At 26.1% G+C, this 21,578-nt stretch overlaps 3 protein-coding genes across 4 annotated transcripts; all 3 read left to right on the top strand.

The window, feature by feature from the left end:
* The first annotated feature begins 3,631 nt into the window (after nucleotides 1-3,631).
* On the top strand, nucleotides 3,632-5,696 carry LOC112639767 (ester hydrolase C11orf54 homolog). Its single transcript, XM_025414744.1, has 6 exons — nucleotides 3,632-3,985; nucleotides 4,061-4,159; nucleotides 4,226-4,398; nucleotides 4,630-4,897; nucleotides 5,019-5,221; nucleotides 5,531-5,696. The coding sequence occupies exons 1-6, from the start codon at nucleotides 3,670-3,672 to the stop codon at nucleotides 5,672-5,674; spliced, it is 1,203 nt and encodes a 400-aa protein (XP_025270529.1). The 5' UTR covers nucleotides 3,632-3,669; the 3' UTR covers nucleotides 5,675-5,696.
* A 2,604-nt stretch (nucleotides 5,697-8,300) lies between these two features.
* Nucleotides 8,301-9,291, top strand: LOC112639758. The gene is made up of 3 exons (XM_025414730.1): nucleotides 8,301-8,442; nucleotides 8,906-9,236; nucleotides 9,283-9,291. Exons 2-3 carry the CDS (start codon nucleotides 8,934-8,936, stop codon nucleotides 9,289-9,291), a joined length of 312 nt encoding a protein of 103 aa, XP_025270515.1. The 5' UTR covers nucleotides 8,301-8,442; nucleotides 8,906-8,933.
* Nucleotides 9,292-9,377: 86 nt separating this feature from the next.
* On the top strand, nucleotides 9,378-11,288 carry LOC112639768 (ester hydrolase C11orf54 homolog). 2 transcript variants are annotated; one of them, XM_025414746.1, is made up of 6 exons: nucleotides 9,378-9,546; nucleotides 9,622-9,720; nucleotides 9,814-9,959; nucleotides 10,185-10,458; nucleotides 10,580-10,779; nucleotides 11,089-11,288. In XM_025414746.1, the coding sequence occupies exons 1-6, from the start codon at nucleotides 9,390-9,392 to the stop codon at nucleotides 11,227-11,229; spliced, it is 1,017 nt and encodes a 338-aa protein (XP_025270531.1). In that variant the 5' UTR covers nucleotides 9,378-9,389; the 3' UTR covers nucleotides 11,230-11,288. The 2 variants fall into 2 exon arrangements, with proteins under 2 accessions (XP_025270531.1, XP_025270530.1); XM_025414745.1 differs by having other exon boundaries at nucleotides 9,787-9,959.
* Nucleotides 11,289-21,578: the final 10,290 nt, after the last annotated feature.

Raw genomic sequence — 21,578 nt, 5'->3', positions numbered from 1 at the left:
ATTGAGAACACAATACATATTAATATTTTAATTATAATGTGACTGAATCATTTAGATCAAATGATCTATGATTTTGTTTTAATTAACGATGAAAAATAGTATCAACAAAACGTTAAAAAATTCGATGATATCTTTCCATAAACTTTCCGTCTTAGTCCGTGCCTAAATAAAAAAAATTTGTTAGACTTCTTTTATCAACAATTAATATTGATTTATGTATGTACAAAAAGTACATATTTTGATAAATATGACTCTCTAAAAAAAATTAAATGACAACAATGGACAAATATAAAGCAAATATAAAACTGTATCTATTGCAGGACGTAGATTTCAATACCTAAAATTATTGTAATTCGTGATGGTATATATTTTATAATATATTTTTATAATTTATTTTATAGTACTTTTTTAAAATATATTTTAAATATGTTTATATTTTCTCAATTTAGAAGCTTCAAATTTTTTACATAGATTTACACATAACTTACTTTTTTTTAAATTACCTTCATCGCGTTGTTATTACATTAAAGACAATTTACGAGTTCGCTCGTGATTTTTAAATTTCTAAATCTTTGATATAAATATATCTTAAATATAAATATATCCATAATCTAAAATTATATTAACCTGTTATCATTTATCAATACGGTCTTATATTTGTTTATACTGTCATTTTTTTATTATATTGTGATGAATGTGTTATATTCGGCAAGAATCAATAATTTGTCCCGACATATTTCATGGGATTAGTAATATATATAAACATATATGGATTAGAAAAGTAAAATAATGTTTTTAATAAAAAAATTAATAATAATATATTATTATACGATAATATATCATTACTCTCAAAATTTTTCGAATAAAATTATACTACAAGTAATTTATAAAAAGTTTGTGAAATACACTCACACGCAACACACACACACACACACACACACGCACACGCACACGCACACGCACACGCACACGCACACGCACACGCACACGCACACACACACGCACACATATTTATATTTATATTTATATATTATATATATTTATATATTATATATATATATTATTATATATATATATATATTATTATATATATATATATATATATATATATATATATATATAATTTATAATAAATTTATAAATATATATGTTCATATTTTACATGTTTATATATATATAATTTATATGTATATAATATATATATAATATATATATAATATATATATAATTTATATGTAATATAATTTTTATATGTTAATATACATATATTATATAATTATATTATATTATATAATTTTTATATGTTAATATACATATATAATTATATATATTTTGCAAGCTTTTCATAAATTTAGTATTTATGTAGAAAGTAAATTTTTTATAAAATGATAATCTATAAAGATTAGCATTTATAAAAAAGACTACGCTTCTTTGTAAAAAATATAGTTTTACGAAAAACCATATCATGTTTATATAACGATACATGTGTAACATCTAGACTCATATTTTTTACACTCATCACGTTATATTTATAACGTTATAATATACAGTATTAAAATCATTAATTAAAAATATTGTAAAAAATTAATAGGATATCATCTGAATTAATTAATATATTAATCGTTACAGTACGCATATTTTATATTAATAGAAGATTAATGTAAAAAATTTAGAATAAAAAATTAATATGTGTGAGCAATGAAAAATGACTTTTATTTCTAAAGATCTAATTTGTAAAATAGTAATCTTAAATCAAACTATAGGCAATACGAAACTTTATTTCTCTGTAGTATTATAAATTATTATTTTACTTCTGTACACAACTTAATTAATAATATTTATTTTATAATTTCTATCTTTTACACTCTTTTGTTTGTACTTCTTTATATTAAAAGCAACACAAAGAATTTACCGTTATAATGTTTCTACAATTTTTATAGGAAATGTAAAGTTTAGAAGTAAAGTATTCTTCGTAATTCGGAAGAAGCAAAACTAAGCATCCGGAAACTGACCATATACCATTAGAAGAAAATTGCTAACACCAGATTCTCGTACAAATTTTACTGCACTATTTACATATCATGTATGTATAAATAGAAGTCGGAAAAGACGAGAACGTTTTGAAGATTGAAAAAATTCGTTTAAAAAATTCTTGGTGACCTTGCTCTGATCTTGGCGACGTTACCCGAGGTTAAACTCATAGCGCCAGTAAATAAATCTTTTGAAATCCTACAACTTTTATCTGAAACATTTTTTTCTGAAATTCTTAGTTTTCGAGATATTTCACCGTTCCGGTATTTTTTATAATTTACATAAAAAAAGGATAATGGCTTTTGCATGAATATTGCATAATAATCTACATAAAAAAATTATATGTGTATATGTGATAAAAGTAATTAAAATTATTATGTACTACTCGGACATATTATATAAATATTATATATATGTATATTATACATATGTGTGTGTGTGTGTGTGTGTGTGTGTGTGTGTGTGTGTTTGCGCTTGTGTGTACAATTGACTTTACAAGAAATTCTTTAAATTTCGCAAAAACACATTTTAACTCGAAATTAAATTTTAAATCCATAATATTAAAGAAATTTTATGAATTTAATTACGAATTCAAATCATCTTTTTATATGAAAAATATGATAAGAATAATATATTGTAAGAATTTACATTTTCAAATTTGCTGGTGAATTCAAAACTTCTTTAACCTCATATTGACTTGTTATTGTGACCGTTAATTTTATAATTTGTATACTTCTTTCGTTTTCTGTTACATTTAAAACGACAGTTCTCCTCGAAACGCTCCGCGTAGTTATTCTTATCTGCGATCTATGAAAGAAGAAACGTGATTTCAACGATAATATTAATTAATATCTCGATCTAAATCATAAATTTTACGTAAGTCTAAATATATAATATCTATATCATATTTAGAGAGAAGTAATATCTATATCATATTTAGAGAGAAGTATACTATGTGTTTTGTATTCGTACATATTAGAAGATGTACATAGTACATGATTATATAATACCTCGTAAATTTTTAATCATTTAACGATATTATTTTAACATATATACATTATAAAAAATGCAAGGAACGATTAGTCTATTAAAATATATACCTTTTTTAAAACAAAAATAATATTCAATTAAAGAAACGATCTATTTAATCTACGTAAGAAGCGAACTTTCTTTGTTATTACCGGATTTACACATTCAAATCATATAATTTTGTATGCATTTCTGAATGTATATTATAATACAAAATTAATATAATATACTATTATCTTTAACAATAGGAGATAATACTCCAATACGTTTTACTCTCTTCATAATTTGATAATCTTTTTAAAAATTTTTAATAATTTCATAGTTATCTCATAATATCGCGTCCGTCATAAATCGAGCATCATGGAGCCTATTCCGCGTCCTGTCCCCAATAATCATCACGAAGATGGAAATGATATTCGACCAAACGATAATGCCATTGGAAGAGATAATCATATAGAAATTGAAAATGATATACCAAACGGTGACGCTTTAAGAGAAAATAATAATCTCGAAAATGAAAATAATATTGAACCAAACAATGTCATTGGAGAAGATAACGTAGAATTTGAAGATGATATTGAACCAAACAATGTCATTGGAGAAGATAACATGAGATTTGAAGATGATATTCAACCAAACAATGTCATTGGAGAAGATAACATGAGATTTGAAGATGATATTCAACCAAACAATGTCATTGGAGAAGATAACGTAGAATTTGAAGATGATATTGAACCTAACAATGTCATTGGAGAAGATAACATGAGATTTGAAAATGATATTGAACCAAACCATATTAATGAAGGTGAAAACCCAGGTGAAAATATACCCAATGGTTATGCCAGTGATCCTGAAGATGAAGATCAAGATGTCATATCAGTGAGCTACCTGCTCGATTCATTATCTCTCGAACACATAAAAAATGGTACGTATATGAAATTCATTAGTCAATTAAAATATGTGATATTTTATATATTTCTCTTTATACTTAATAATATAGTTCTATACATTGGACTGCATCAATTATTCGACGAATTTGAAATTAAGGTAGCTAGCTGCCCTTGTTTAACCCGATCGCCATACAATCTTGCCGCAGTTGGTAAGAATAATAATAAACATTCTTGACTTTCTGTGTTATAAATATAACACATTTATATTTTAATAGGACTATCTGGTAATCCATCTATTTTAGTAACGGGTAGGGTACGAAATTTAGTGCCCGTCCCAATAATAAATTCTACATATAATATTCGACGTCTATTACTACAACGTCGCAACAATTTCTTTGTCATTGGAGCAGGTTATGCCGCGAAGGAATCTATGCCTGCCAACGGTCATGTATGTATTATCGATAATTTTCACACAAAAAAGAACGTATCGGCTACTATAAAAGAAATAGAATGCAGAAACAGTTTATTGCTTCATTTTTACAATATATCTTGCTATATACATTAATGTAATTATATTTATCACTAATTTTAATACCCCTAACTTAACTTATTATATTTCTCTCTCTCTCTCTCTCTCTCTCTTTCTCTCTCTCAATATAAAAATCCATTTCTGTTATAGTTTACTATTAACGCAACAATCTCGCCACCTGAAAATGTTATTAATAATAGTCGTATCGGTTATGAGGAAGCTAATACTGGGGAAAGAATATTGAAAACCATCAACGATCCCAATAAAATGAAATGTTCTATGTTGGGTACCTTTTTTCTCAGTGAAGGCAAACCAGGAAACGTAATTGAAGTGCGTGCTAAAGGTCGCAGAACCAATTATGATATCATAACATTAATACAAAGTTGTCTCGAACGTTATCAACCCGATAAAGATATTGGTAAAAAATTATCTATATGAGAGTATAGTTTGATTAATTGAATAAAGAGATTAATGAACTATAATGAAATTGTTTGATAAAAATATTTCATCTATAAATAATTAAATTTTTCATATAATAGGTCTAGGTGGCGTGCTTATGACAAATGGAGGACGAGTGATGCAACTTATTACACCAGAAAATTATCCGGAAAGGTGTCGTACAATAATAGATTTTTACAGATGGTTAAGATGTCATGAATTAAAAAGAAATCTAATAACTGTTGGTGCATTAGTCAACTCGGTGCCAATCCATTCTTTAGGACGTTTGAGAAATGAGGGGCCTGTAAGTTACTTGTTACGTATAAAAATGCGATATTTTTAAATCATTGTTTTTAAATTTTTCATTTTTAAATGAAGCATGATTAAATTACGAATTCTAGATTTATTTTTTCTGCTTTTATATTTCCAAATTAATTATCATTTATATGCATTTTTAAAATCTCCGCTATCCATGTTAGGTAAATTAATATATCATATTGTAAAATTTCCTGCTTGTTATCTCGACTATTGTAACATTATTGACAATGTTAATACTTCATTTTTTATGATACATCATGAAATATTTATATGTCATAAGCTTTATGTTTTGCAGATTTTAGAAATGACAGATGGTTTCAAATTTCATAGTTTCTCCAATCATGATGCAGTCGGCCAGTATATGAACGATGTCACGCCGAATGAAACGGAGTACGTGTGTTACTTCAATGTAGCACAAAAATTGTATACGGATGTCTAAGAATAATTTCTAATTTCGCAAAGATTATCTGTTTTATTTTAGAAGACAAGAAATTAGAAACTCAGTACTGATTAATATTTTGATAATGTGACTGAATCATTTAGATTAAATAATCTATGTTTTTGTCTTAATTCACGATGAAAAATAGTATCAACAAAACGTTAAAAAATTCGATGATATCTTTTCATAAACTTTCCGTCTTAGTCCTTGTCTAAATATAAAAAATTTGTTAGACTTCTTTTATCAACAATTAATATTGATTTGTGTATGTACAAAAAGTACATTTTGATAAATATGACCTCTAAAAAAAATTAAATGACAACAATCAACAAATATAACACAAATATAAAACCGCATCTATTGCAGGACGTAGATTTCAATATTTTAAAATTATTGTAATTCGTTGATAGTATATTTTAAATATGTTTATATTTAAATATGTTTATACTTATATTCTCAATTTAGAAGCTTCAAATTTTTACATATAGATTTACACATGATTTACTTTTTGTTAAAATTACTTGTTAAAATTAAATTTCTAAGTCATTGATATAACTATAATTTAAATATAAATATAGATATATCTATATATAAATATATATAAATATATCTATATATTTATATATAGATAATCTATATTTATATACAGATTATATTTATATATATTTAAATATAGATATATCTATAAATATCTATAAATCTATATCTATAAATATACAATACATATATCTATAATTTAAAATTATGTTAACTTATTATCATTTATAATCGATACAGTCTTATATTTGTTTATACTGTCATTCTTTTATTATATTTGGATGAATATATTATATTCAGGAAGAATCAATAATATGTGCTGACACATTTCATAGGATTGATAATATATAGATATATCATAGATTAATAATATAATAGATTAATAATATATACATACATGGATTACAAAAGTAAAATAACGTTTCTAATAAAAAAAATAATAGAAATATATTACAATATTATATATATATGTATATATATATATATATATATATATATATACATATATATATAATATTGTAATATATTTCTATTATTTTTTTTATTAGAAACGTTATTTTACTTTTGTAATCCATGTATGTATATATATATATATATATATATATATATATATATATATATATAATATACTATAACTCTGAAAATATTCAGAGTAAAATTATACTACAAGGAATTTATAAAAAGTTTGTGGAATACACACACACACACACACACACACACACATATGTGTGTATACATATATATATTATATATTATATATATGATAAAATGATATATATAATATAAATAATAAATTTATAAATATATATATACATATTTTACATGTTTATATAATTTATATGTAATTATGTACATATGTAATTATATACCTGTATATTTCGCAAGCTTTTCATAAATTTAGTATTTTCGTAGAAGCTAAACTTTGTATGAAACGATAATCTATAAAGATTTTTTAGCATTTATAAAAAGGACTGAGCATTTTTATAAAAAATATAGTTTTACGAAAAACCATATCATATTTATATAACGATACATATGTTATCACATCTAATAAACTCATATTCTTTTATACTTATTGCGTTATGTTTATCACGTTATAATATACAGTATTAAAATAATTATGTAAAAAATATTGTAAAAAATAAATAAGATATCATCTGAATCAATTATATTAATCGTTAAAGTACGCATATTTTATATTAATAGAAGATTATTGTAGAAAATTTAGAATAAAAGATTATGTGTGAACAATGAAAAATGACTTTTATTTGTAAATATCTAATTTGTAAAATAGTAATCTTAAATCAAACTAGAGGCAATACAAAACTTTATTTCTCTGTCGTATAATAGATTATTCTTTTACTTCTACGTACACAACTTAATTAGCAATATTTACTTCCTAATTTACTTCCTAATTTCTATCTTTTACGCTTTTTCTGTTTGTACTTTTTATATTAAAAGCAATACGAAAGCAACAAGAATTTGCCGTTACAATGTTTCTACAATTTATATAGGAAAGGTAAAGTTTAGAAGTAAAATATTCTTTGTAATTCGAAAAAAGCTGAGCATAGTATCTCAAATATAGTATTTTCCTTTATGACACTATATAGTAGTCCTTTATGAAATATAGTATCTTCCTTTTCCTCTTTCCTCTTAATAGCTACTGCATAATAATTTACATAAAAAATGATAATGGCTATTGCATAATGACTATTGCATAATAATCTGCATATAAAAATTATATGTGTATATGTGGTAAAAATAATTAAAATTATTATGTACATATTACATAAATATTATACATATGTATATATATGTGTGTGTTTGCGCTTGTGTGTACAATTGATTTCACAAAAAATTCTTTAAATTTCGCAAAAACATATTTTAACTCGAATTTAAATATTAAATCCAAAAATTAAAGAAATTTTATGAATTTAATTACGAGTTCAAACCATCTTTTTATTTGAAGAATACGATAAGAATAATATAATATAAGAATTTACATTCTCAAATTTGCTGGTAAATTCAAAACTTCTTTAACCTCATATTGACTTGTTATTGTGACCGTTCATTTTATAATTTGTATACTTCTTCCGTTTTCTGTTACATTTAAAACAACAGTTCTCCTCGAAACGCACCGCGTAGTTATTCTTATCTGCGATCTATGAAAGGAAAAACGTGGTTTCGACGATAATATTAATTAATATCTCGATCTAAATCATAAATTTTACGTAAGTATATAATATATAATATATAATATCTATATCATATTTAGAGAGATAAGTACTCGTATACTATATGTTTTATATTCGTACGTATTAGAAGATGTACACAGTACATGATTATACAATATCTCGTAAATTTTTAATCATTTAACGACATTATTTTAACATATATACATTATAAAAAATGCAAGGAACGATTAGTCTATACAAATATATACCTTTTTTAAAACAAAAATAATATTCAATTAAAGAAACGATCTATTTAATCTACGTAAGAAGCGAACTTTCTTTGTTATTACCGGATTTACACATTCAAATCATATAATTTTGTGTGCATTTCTGAATGTATATTATAATACAAAATTAATATAATATACTATTATCTTTAAAAATAGGAGATAATACTCCAATACGTTTTACTCTCTTCATAATTTGATAACCTTTTTAACAATATTTAATAATTTCATAGTTATCTCGTCCGTCATAAATCGAGCATCATGGAGCCCATTCCGCGTCCTGTCCCCAATAATCATCACGAAGATGAGAATGATATTCGACCGAACGATAATGCCATTGGAAGAGATAATCATATAGAAATTGAAAATGATATTATACCAAACGATGACGCTTTAAGAGAAAATAATCATCTCGAAAATGAGGATGATATTGAACCAAACAATGTCATTGGAGAAGATAACATGGAATTTGAAGATGATATTGAACCAAACAATGTCATTGGAGAAGATAACATGAGATTTGAAGATAATATTGAACCAAACAATGTCATTGGAGAAGATAACGTGGAATTTGAAGATGATATTGAACCAAACAATGTCATTGGAGAAGATAACATGAGATTTGAAGATGATATTGAACCAAATAATGTCATTGGAGAAGATAATGTGGAATTTGAAGATGATATTGAACCAAACAATGTCATTGGAGAAGATAACATGAGATTTGAAGATGATATGAGACTAAACCATATTAATGAAGGTGAAAATCCGGGTGGAAATATACCCAATGATTATGCCAATGATCCTGAAGATGAAGGTCAAAATATCATGTCAAGGAGCTTGAATTCATTATCTCTCGAACACATAAAAAATGGTACGTATATGAAATTCATTAGTCAATTAAAATATGTGATATTTTATATATTTCTCTTTATACGTAAAAATATAGTTCTATACATTGGACTGCATCAATTATTCGACGAATTTGAAATTAAGATTGCTAGCTGCCCTTGTTTAACCCGACCGCCATACAATCTTGCCACAGTTGGTAAGAATAATAATAAACATTCTTGACTTTCTGTGTTATAAATATAACACATTTATATTTTAATAGGACTATCTGGTAATCCATCTATTTTAGTAACGGGTACGGTACGAAACTTAGTGCCCGCCCCAATATTAAATTCTACATATAATATTCGACGTCTATTACTACAACGTTGCAACAATTTCTTTGTCATTGGAGCAGGTTATGCCGCGAAGGAATCTATGCCTGCCAACGGTCATGTATGTATTATCGATAATTTTCACACAAAATAGAACGTATCGGCTACTATAAAAGAAATAGAATGCAGAAACAGTTTATTGCTTCATTTTTACAATATATCTTGCTATATACATTAATGTAATTATATTTATCACTAATTTTAATACCCCTAACTTAACTTATTATATTTCTCTCTCTCTCTCTCTCTTTCTCTCTCTCATTATAAAAACCCATTTCTGTTATAGTTTATTATTAACGCAACAATCTCGCCACCTGAAAATGTTATTAATAATAGTCGTATCGGTTATGAGGAAGCTAATACTGGGGAAAGAATATTGAAAACCATCAACGATCCCAATGAAATGAAATGTTCTATGTTGGGTACCTTCTTTCTCAGTGAAGGCAAACCAGGAAACGTAATTGAAGTGCGCGCTAAAGGTCGCAGAACCAATGATATCATAACATTAATACAAAGTTGTCTCTATCATTATTGTCATTATCAAAACGATAAAAGAATTGGTAAAAAATTATCTATATAAGAGTATAGTTTGATTAATTGAATAAAGAGATTAATGAACTATAATGAAGTTGTTTGATAAAAATATTTCATCTATAAATAATTAAATTTTTCATATAATAGGTCTAGGTGGCGTGGTTATGACAAATGGAGGACGAGTGATGCAACTTATTACACCAGAAAATTATCCGGAAAGGTTTCCTACAAGACTAGATTTTTACAGATGGTTAAGATGTCATGAATTAAAAAGAAATCTAATAACTGTTGGTGCATTAGTCAACACGCCAATCCATTATTTCGGACGTTTGAGAAATGAGGGGCCTGTAAGTTACTTGTTACATATAAACAAGCGTTATTTTTAAATCATTGTTTTTAAATTTTTCATTGTTAAATGGAACATGATTAAATTACGAATTCTAGTTTTATTTTTTCTGCTTTTATATTTCCAAATTAATTATCATTTACATGCAGTTTTAAAATCTCCGCTATCCATGTTAGGTAAATTAATATATCATATTGTAAAATTTCCTGCTTGTTATCTCGACTATTGTAACATTATTGACAATGTTAATACTTCATTTTTTATGATACATCACGAAATATTTATATGTCATAAGCTTTATGTTTTGCAGATTGTAGAAGTGACAGATGGTTTCAAATTTCATAGTTTCTCCAATCATGATGCAGTCAGCCAGTTTATGAACGATGTCACGCCGAATGAAACGGAGTACGTGTGTTACTTCAATGTAGCACAAAAATGCTACTTCGCTTAGTAAGGATAAAGTTCTAAGTTCGCACAATGATTATGTGTTTTATTTTGGAATACAAGAAATTGAGAACACAATACTTATTAATATTTTAATTATAATGTGACTGAATCATTTAGATCAAATGATCTATGATTTTGTCTTAATTAACGATGAAAAATAGTATCAACAAAACGTTAAAAAATTCGATGATATCTTTCCATAAACTTTCCGTCTTAGTCCGTGCCTAAATAAAAAAAATTTGTTAGACTTCTTTTATCAACAATTAATATTGATTTGTGTATGTACAAAAAATACATATTTTGATAAATATGACTCTCTAAAAAAAATTAAATGACAACAATGGACAAATATAAAGCAAATATAAAACTGTATCTGTTGCAGAACGTAGATTTCAATACCTAAAATTATTGTAATTCGTGATGGTATATATTTTATAATATATTTTTATAATATATTTTATAGTACTTTTTTAAAATATATTTTAAACATGTTTATATTTTCTCAATTTAGAAGCTTCAAATTTTTTACATAGATTTTCACATAACTTACTTTTTTTTAAATTACCTTCATCGCGTTGTTATTACATTAAAGACAATTTACGAGTTCGCTCGTGATTTTTAAATTTCTAAATCTTTGATATAAATATATCTTAAATAATCCATAATATAATATAAATATATCCGTAATCTAAAATTATATTAACTTGTTATCATTTATCAATACGGTCTTATATTTCTTTATACTGTCATTTTTTTATTATATTGTGATGAATATGTGATGAATATGTTATATTCGGCAAGAATCAATAATTTGTTCCGACATATTTCATGGGATTAGTAATATATATAAACATATATGGATTAGAAAAGTAAAATAATGTTTTTAATAAAAAAAAATAATAATAATATATTATTATACGATAATATATCATAACTCTCAAAATTTTTCGAATAAAATTATACTACAAGTAATTTATAAACAGTTTGCGAAATACACTCAAACGCAACACACACACACACACACACACACACACACACACACACACACACACACACACACACACACATTTATATTTATATTATATATATATATATATATATATATAATATATAATATATAATAAATTTATAAATATATATGTTCATATTTTACATGTTTATATATATATAATTTATATGTAATATAAGTTTTATATGTTAATGTAATATACATATATAATTATATATATTTTGCAAGCTTTTCATAAATTTAGCATTTATGTAGAAAGTAAATTTTTTATAAAATGATAATCTAGAAAGATTAGCATTTACAAAAAAGACTACGCTTCTTTGTAAAAAATATAGTTTTACGAAAAACCATATCATGTGTATATAACGATACATATGTCACATCTAGACTCATATTTTTTACACTCATCACGTTATATTTATAACGTTATAATATACAGTATTAAAATAATTAAGTAAAAATATTGTAAAAAATTAATAGGATATCATCTGAATTAATTAATAGATTAATCGTTACAGTACGCATATTTTATATTAATAGAAGATTATTGTAAAAAATTTAGAATAAAAAATTAATATGTGTGAGCAATGAAAAATGACTTTTATTTGTAAAGATCTAATTTGTAAAATGATAATCCTAAATCAAACTATAGGCAATACGAAACTTTATTTCTCTGTAGTATAACAGATTATTCTTTTACTTCTAGGTACACAACATAATTAAGAATATTTACTTCCTAATTTCTATCTTTTTTGCCTTTTCTGTATGTACTACTTTATATTAAAAGCTACACAAAGAATTGACCGTCATAATATTTCTACAATTTCGATAAGAAATGTAAAGTTTAGAAGTAAAGTATTCTCTGTACTTCGGGAAAAGCGAAACTGAGCATCCGGAAACTGACCGTATATCATTAAAAGGAAATTGCTAACACCCGATTCTAGTACAAATTTACTGCACAGTTTACATATCAGACAAAACCGTTTTGAAGATTATCAATAAAACTAAATTTTCATCAATCGTAATAAGATTCCTGAAGAAAAAATCTTAAGTGTAGTGAAGAAGAATGTTACTCATCTTTTTTTTTTTCTTTCTTTTATTTCGTTAAAAATGTTCCTCCTCTAACTTTTATAGTAATCGAAGAGGACTACTTATTTCGAAGTCCATATTCGGATAAAAGTTTCTGCTTTTCAATATGATATGATCCCAAATTACATGAAAAGTCACACATTATGAAATTACTCCAGTTTTGAAATACATATTACGATATTGAGATAGATTTTATATATAAAAACTAAAAACTAAAACTTTCGCATCTGCTATAAACTATAAAGGTAATGCAAAGTTAAACAGAGAATACCAAGAATATATAATGTAACATACTAAATGTGACTTAATGTATCTATTATGGAATTATATTTATTAATTATTACATGATTTAAATTAATTTAAATGTATTTTTTAAATTTAATTATATTGCAACATTTTTTATTTGAAAACATAAATAAATATTTTTTCAAATTTTTTCAAATTTTTTTAAAAGGCATGTACCACAATCTTCTGTATATGTTTTAAAAAGTTTACAGAAGAATTGTAATCTCAAATATGCGACTATATATTTAATCTACAATTTTGAATTCTTCAATTTAAAACTATTCTTACTGTCATAACAAGAGATATATATTTATTGTGTTTTCAAAACAAATTGCATCGAATAATATATAACATGCATAGATGAGATTAAGAGATGATTTATATTTTCAAGACATTCATTCATACAAAATAAGATCTACAAAATATGATATTTTGTTTATATAGGCGACAATTTCTGCTGTTTTTCAGAGTAAATTGATAAAAACATATTTGCAGATATATATGTATTTATTAAAACTATATATAAGATTTTTAATTCACTTAAAATTTTCTGTCATCATTTAACTGAAAATTATTATTAAATATATATACAAAGACGTGCGTTGAAGATTATTGTCGTCCTCTTCTAGTTTCTTTAATAACTTTTTAAACAAAGCAAAATAAGTAATTAATCATGTCGAAGTAAACTAACATATTTGAAAGTTGCTGAAATTATTTATGTGTAATTAAATACAAACTCTATTACATACTTCGCTATTTTTCTCGTCATTGATGAATAATCACTTTTTGCCACGAGGATTAATTATTTCGCGCGATTATTTTCTCAAAAAAATGGAATGGAATAAATATTTTTAAACATTTTTTTAAAAAACATGTACAATAATCTTCTGTATATGTTTTAAAAAGTTTAGAGAAGAATTGTAATCTCAAATATGCAATCATATATTTAATCTAAAATTATGAATTCTTCAATTTAAAACTATTCTCACTGTTATAACAAGAAATATTTATTTTGTTTTCAAAACAAATTGCGCATCGAATAATATATAACATGCAGGAGCAAATATTATAAATTAGTATTTCATTACAATCCTTATAAACAATAGTTATTTTTCTTTTCAGTGGTGTACTACTGATGAATGAAGAACGTGTGGTGCAACATATTACAGCAGAAAATTATACGGAGAGTTTACATGATTACGCAAATTTTTTCATGGAAAAAATGCTATGAATTGTACTGCATGGATCTAATAGTTGTTGACGCAATAGGCAACATTCCAATTCGAGAATTACGCATAATGGACCTGTAAGTTACTTGTTCATAAACATTATTTCTTAAATCATTGCTTTTAAATTTCTTACTTTCAAATGAAATACAATTATTGTAAACATTGCTATAAAAAAGCATTTGTCAACGATGCTGTAAGTAAACAATTTATCTTTTCTTTCATGTCTATTTCCTGTGTTTGTGCCTCAACGCGTCACTTGCGTCTATTCATTCCTATACAAAAAATAATTGTTAGAGTGTGCTCTATCATCCAGAGTCGGATTTGGGGGGGGGGGGCAACAGACGCTGAAGCCCAGTGGCCTCCACAAGAGGGGGGCCTCCACAACACAAATTTTTGGGTAAAATTTCCTATCGAATAGTATACAACACAAGGTCTATGTATATTACTTGACCATGTTATTTTGCAATAAATTATTTAAACAACATAAAAATTAAACATTTACATTACATATAATTCGCATTATATATGCAATGTAAATATTTTTAAAAATTAAGAATGATGTCGAATATTATACATTAATCTTGATTGTACAGCTTTGTAAAAATGATATATAATTTTTTGATCTTACATTATAACTTTTAATTTTAATATTCTATAAGAAAAGTCTTATAGTATATATTAAAATTCAGTATAATAAATTATAATATAATAAAGTTATAATAAATAAATAATCCTACTATATAAAATATTATATCTAGTAATCCTAACCATCCTAAACAATTTTGGTGATGCTAATAATCCTAGTGATCTTAACAATTCTAACGATCATAACAACCTTAATGACCCTATCTAACAATCCTACTAAGGGATCCTAATAACTTTAACGATCCTAATAATTTCAATGATCCTAACAGTCCTAATTGTTCTGCAAATTAAACCAATGGAAATATGCGATTTTTTGAGATTTGGGGAATATGCCCTAATTAGGATTTTATTACATGAACGCAGTGTTTCTTTATTTTTCGCGGGTTTCTGAGTTTATTTCTATATGTTATTATTTATTTTATGCGTACCCGTTTATTTTATCCGTTTAATTTACGCGTTTATTATGTGCCATTGCACGTTTTTAGATTAATTTACTTTTCGAATATCCAGGCATTTGACTATTTTTGGCCAAGGATAAAGTAACTTTGACCTGTATCATAGATCAATGAAGAAAAAAACCTCCTTCCGTTGCCGGCTACTTATTTTCACATGAGCATAATTTTGCACTCATTTACAGTCGTAATATTATGACCGTTTGTTATCGTCTTAATATAACTTTGCTTTAATTAATATAATGCTATATAGTGTCAAGTTAATCAAAATTAAATGATTACAATTTTTATAATATATAAATTTTATAATATATAAATAATATTATTTATAATAAAAAATTTATAATAAAGATTTACGATAAAATAAATTAATTCCACATTATTTATACATTTTCTACTATATTTTCACTCTATAGTATCATTCATTGGTCTTTTTAAACATTCTTTTTAAACATTACATTCATTGGTCTTTTTAAACATTACATATGGTTTAATAGATTAATAACTTACTTAGATTTATATCAATTAAAGCAAAGTATTTTAATGTTACACTACATAAAAATGATGGACTATAAAAAATTAAAATAATGTCTGTATGCATTATAAAAGTAAATTATTATATAGTATTAAAAAATAAAATTACTGGTATGTTCTTTATGTTTTGTATTTATGTATATTATTTATTTTAAATAAAATAAATAATTGATTATAATTTAAAATTAATTAAAAAATGAAATTTTCCTTTAATTAATATTTCAATTTTGCATTTTTAATAAGTTTTAATATATATTGAAAAAAAACTTCAAAAAATTATATGATTTAATTTGTTCTAGCCCATCCATTTTAAGGTAACGGACCTAGAATCAATCTACAATCTACAATCTACAATCTACATCTACAAGCTCTACACAAATCCGTTACCTTAAAATTAAATAAAAGTTTTTCACTCACCGACACTGATGCGCAACAGCGGAGTTGTCAATATTGATGCTACGTTGTCTGTAACATACAAATATAAAATTCATATAATTAGCAGCTCATAAAATAATTAATCTTTCATTATATTTAATTATTATTGTACGCACCGAATTTTATATCCGATATGTGCAATAATAAACAAATAAATATACAAATAAATATACAATTTTTTAAATTCTAAAAAACCTATTTTTTTAAATAGAAAGTTTTATAGGATTATTTATATACAACCTTTTTATTTTGAATCTTTCTTATTTCATCATTCAGATAAATGACTCAAATAAATACGTGTACGCGATATAATAATTAATATAAATAAATAATATAAATAGTACTCACCATCAGGTTGTTCCGCCGATGCAAGATGCCTTTCCTAGGCCTGCGCCTCCTCTCAAATCATCAGAATTGTTAGGTTGATCTATAACAAATAGAAGATTTAAATTGTAATAACATCATGTAATAATTAATATTTCAAAAGTTATTACATGTATTGAATTTTACATTCGATACATATAATAATAGCAGATTAATAAAATAATAAATTTTAGAAAAAAATACCAATAATTCTCTAATACTTTATAAAAGCTTATATATAGCTAATTTTATAAGATTGTAGATTTTATATAAAATTTATAAAAATCTTTTTCTTCAAAATTCTCTCTTATTTAAACTATATAAATAAAAAATCAAATTATTGCGATTAATTGTTTAATTTAAATTATAATAAATATATTTAATATTTAATATATAATTACAAATAAATAAATTACTCACCAGAAGGTTGCTCTGCCGGAGCCCGATGCCTCTCCTCAGCCTCCTCCTCCTCTCAGTCTTGGACGCACGATACTTTACGGCACTCCCGCACTCACGAGCAATATTTTTATCGCTATTTTCGCACTTTTACGCGCGATACTGAACGGCACTCCCGCACTATTTCGATGCGATTAAAAATTTTATATTTGATCGCGCGATATATATACTTAATATGTATATACTTTTAACGGCACTCCCGGTTTCGGTACGAAAATCCCATTTCATTTATGAGAATCAGCTTCGAGTCAACAGGTCAGGAATGCAACGATACAACGAGCAAGAATTAAGCCCAAACCGGAAAGAAGACGAAACGATTGACGGAAATAGAAGAAAATGAAGTTCACCAACTCTTTTTCGCATAATTCTCCTATCTCGTATCGAACCTGGACCCGCTAAGCATGATTTCAGGTGCTCCGCCCAGACATATTATGCCTCCCGCGGTTGTTATATGCTACACTAGACTGGTGGACGGCAAAAGAAGAGGATACCCACATTTTTTAAATGTTTACATCTAGCAATTTAAAAAATGGGGTGGCAACCCCTTTTACCGAGCGAAAATCATGCCTAGGGGAATCCACTCGACTCCTCGACAGGGTTAACACACGCAGTGCGTGTGGTCGTAGACGAGCAAAGAAAAGGGACCCATTGACGACCATTCCGAACAATCGATCGAGTTCTAACCAATTCGGACCGAATCACTTGACGGAGCACGAAGCACGAGTGTACGTTGCACGGTGCAAGGTGTGCAAACTCGAAATCCTAGTTAATTGGCATCGAAAGTAGAGACTCGTGACAATAATGAAATTGGAATTTTTATAAAAGTCCAACGGAGGCGCGAAAACGCGATGACGCGAGAAAGTTAAATGCAAAAACGCGGTAACGAGACGCCGCCGTCCGAGACACGTTGACGGCACCGACGACGGAAAGTCGACGACGCAATGCGTCCAATGTATCAAATGCACATACCACATATGAGCCACTGTGCGACTCATAGCAATGATGTGCTGGGTACTTAGCTTCCTCTTCAAGCTCCTTGAGATTTATCCTAAATAAAAAAATTTAAAATAAACCTCAAGGCACCATCCAAGTACTGAGCCACCCCACCGCGTCAAGGTGTACCCGTGGGAGGTTGCATTACATAAATTTATAATATAATATAATTTATATATATGAAAGAGAAAGGGAGAAATTTATATTATATATAATTTTATATAATTTTTTATATAATTTGTGTGGGATTGATTATATCATTCAATGTAATCTGACTCATAGTGTTTCCGATTTTTACGTCATATACGAAATAAGTATGTAAGCATTTAGTTAAAATAAAAATTTTTTTTCTCATTATAATGTCTACTTATATGAATATTATTATATATATTATATATAATAATAATATATATATATATATATATTATATATAATTATATATATATATTATATATATAATATATATATTATATATAATAATATATTCCTGCAGAGTACACTTCATTTTCACTGTTAATTTACTACGCACACAAGATTTTTATTAAAACGTCTTAGCTCTCGCACGCTGTTACCAGACTGCATACGCCAGCAGCACGCAACTACAGCTGACAGCTGAGCAGACATGTGAGTGTAAGCATATTTGTATATATAAATATTTAACGAATTAATTGAACGAATGCATTCCGATTCATCTTTTCGTTTGGTATATATAAATATTTAATTCACTATTTGACTGATTGCATTCCGACTCGCTTTTTTATTCGATATATATAAATATTTAATTAACTAATCGAACGATTGCATTCCGATTTATCTTTTCGTTCGATATATATAAGTATTTAATCAATTAATCGAACGATTACATTCTGGTTCGCTTTTTCCTTCGGTATATATAAATATTTAACGAATTAATCGAACGATTGCATTCGGCTTGCTATTTTACTCGCCGCGTTACAGTGAATATTGCACGAGAAAGGCAGGCAACATGCGCGGCGTCGTGCACGATTCGACCGCGCGCAGACGAAAAACGGCCAATTTATATCTCGACTTCCGGATGCGATAGCGATTTCGTTCTTTTTGCATAAAATTCTACACCATTTCGCGGGACTACCGTTTAAATCTCGTCCCGATCGCCCGAGGAGCGGCTGACTTACAGTGAATATCCGAAATCTGCTTCTTGGACTCACACTTAAGTGTAATATTTATATGTATAAAACATACTATCTTAAACTGAATCAATGAAAATTTTTATTGATTAAAAATGTAACATAACTCACTAACAGTATCCCTCATTTAAGTAAGCATTGTGTCTTTTTATAACATTTTTTGCGAATTATTTATATAGAACAATAAATGTGTTTTTAAAATCTGCAAATAATTTTTTAGAAGACATAGTTAAAATGTTTTAAATATATTTTTTTCTAAATGCAAATCGAAATTATCAATGAATTAATGTAAGTTAATTACAACAATATTTTATAGCTGAAAAACAAAAGAATATATGTATATCTAAACATTTATATAGATGATATATTATATTGATATATTATATGATTATATTTATTATCTAAACATTTATACAGATGACATTGATTGCTTTAATTGTAATATACGAATAATATATCAAGTACACCTTTTTAATAAATCGAGTTTAAAGAGAAAATGCTCAAAACTACATCGTTATAAACGAATATGTAAGTAACTGAAATATATGAAATAAATTTGTGCGAGTAACTAAATTGAGACATAAATCTTGTACGCGATAAGAAAGTGATGACAGGCGGACATGAAAATCGGTATTATTTTGGTTTAGTTTTTATCTGCATATCGAGTTACAATAGATAAAGCCGAGTCGAGGCTCGCTCCGAGTTTGTCCTTTAAAAGCAATTAGAGAAAAGGATGCAACGAGGGTGCGACAAGGATGCGAGAAGAAACGCGAATAAGACGCGAGATACTTCGTGAGTGACAAAATCCGAGTTTTTTATTGGATTTAAGGATCGAGGATTTATGATTATTGGCTATCGATTGAGTCCGCGTAGAGTTTTTAGCTCGGCAGTCCTCGCGGATTATTTAGGTCAGGAAAAATTCGGGATGCCAATATATGATACATCTGACGCGAATATTAATCGTTTCGCAAAGGCCAAACACAAATTAAATGTAAATACATTCAATTTTAATATTTTTATAAATCTATTTTCTAATAAAATTAAGTATCTAAATTAATTGATTGTAAAATTAATTATTACGCGCAATCAATTTTTTTGCCTTTTAAACAAATATTTAATATTGTAAATTATAATTATCCAGCATTATCTTGAACATAAACTTTTAATAAAAATTCAGTCTATTTAAAAATATCTAATTCTTATATATAAAGTATATAATTACATTATTGTGAAATATTTTATAAAATATTGAACTATCTTGAAATATCAATTAATACGAAAAATATTTTATTATATTATTTGGAATATTTTAAAATAAAAACTGAAATATTTTTTATATATGCGTTATATGCTATATGATATAATAATTAAGAATAAATTCGAAAAGGTGAAAAAGCAACAGGCATCAATATGTCTAAAAGTAACATGAATGATAAATAATTTATAAATGACTTACATTTTATATTTCGTTGCTCCGTATGTGTTGTTGAAGCTTTTCTCCTTTTTCTCTCTTTTCCGTCCTTTGCTATTTCTTCGTAGCACTCACATTCCGAAAATACGAATAATAATAATTAATTATATATGGAACGATCGCGAGAGACTTTGCACGACACTCCCGATCGCGGAATAATTACATGAGAAACGCACTATTTATTACAAATGCTTCGTTTTATTAATATTATATTAACATGAATTAT

Source organism: Camponotus floridanus, unplaced genomic scaffold (genome assembly GCF_003227725.1).
Source record: "Camponotus floridanus strain SB8 unplaced genomic scaffold, Cflo_v7.5 scaffold89, whole genome shotgun sequence".
Taxonomy (NCBI): Eukaryota; Metazoa; Arthropoda; class Insecta; order Hymenoptera; family Formicidae; genus Camponotus; species Camponotus floridanus.
The sequence above is the reverse complement of the archived record's forward strand: the minus strand, read 5'-3'. Positions and strand labels throughout refer to the sequence as shown.

Bases quoted from the DNA above. Each gene is read 5' to 3' on its own strand.
- LOC112639767 (XM_025414744.1), top strand. From the start codon at position 3,670: ATGAGATTTGAAGATGATATTCAACCAAACAATGTCATTGGAGAAGAT. The intron at 4,160-4,225 runs GTAAGAATAATA...ATATTTTAATAG, and splicing joins ATACAATCTTGCCGCAGTTG to GACTATCTGGTAATCCATCT. The intron at 4,399-4,629 runs GTATGTATTATC...TTTCTGTTATAG, and splicing joins CTATGCCTGCCAACGGTCAT to TTTACTATTAACGCAACAAT.
- LOC112639758 (XM_025414730.1), top strand. From the start codon at position 8,934: ATGGAGCCCATTCCGCGTCCTGTCCCCAATAATCATCACGAAGATGAG.
- LOC112639768 (XM_025414745.1), top strand. From the start codon at position 9,390: ATGAGATTTGAAGATGATATGAGACTAAACCATATTAATGAAGGTGAA. The intron at 9,721-9,786 runs GTAAGAATAATA...ATATTTTAATAG, and splicing joins ATACAATCTTGCCACAGTTG to GACTATCTGGTAATCCATCT. The intron at 10,459-10,579 runs GTAAAAAATTAT...TTCATATAATAG, and splicing joins TCAAAACGATAAAAGAATTG to GTCTAGGTGGCGTGGTTATG.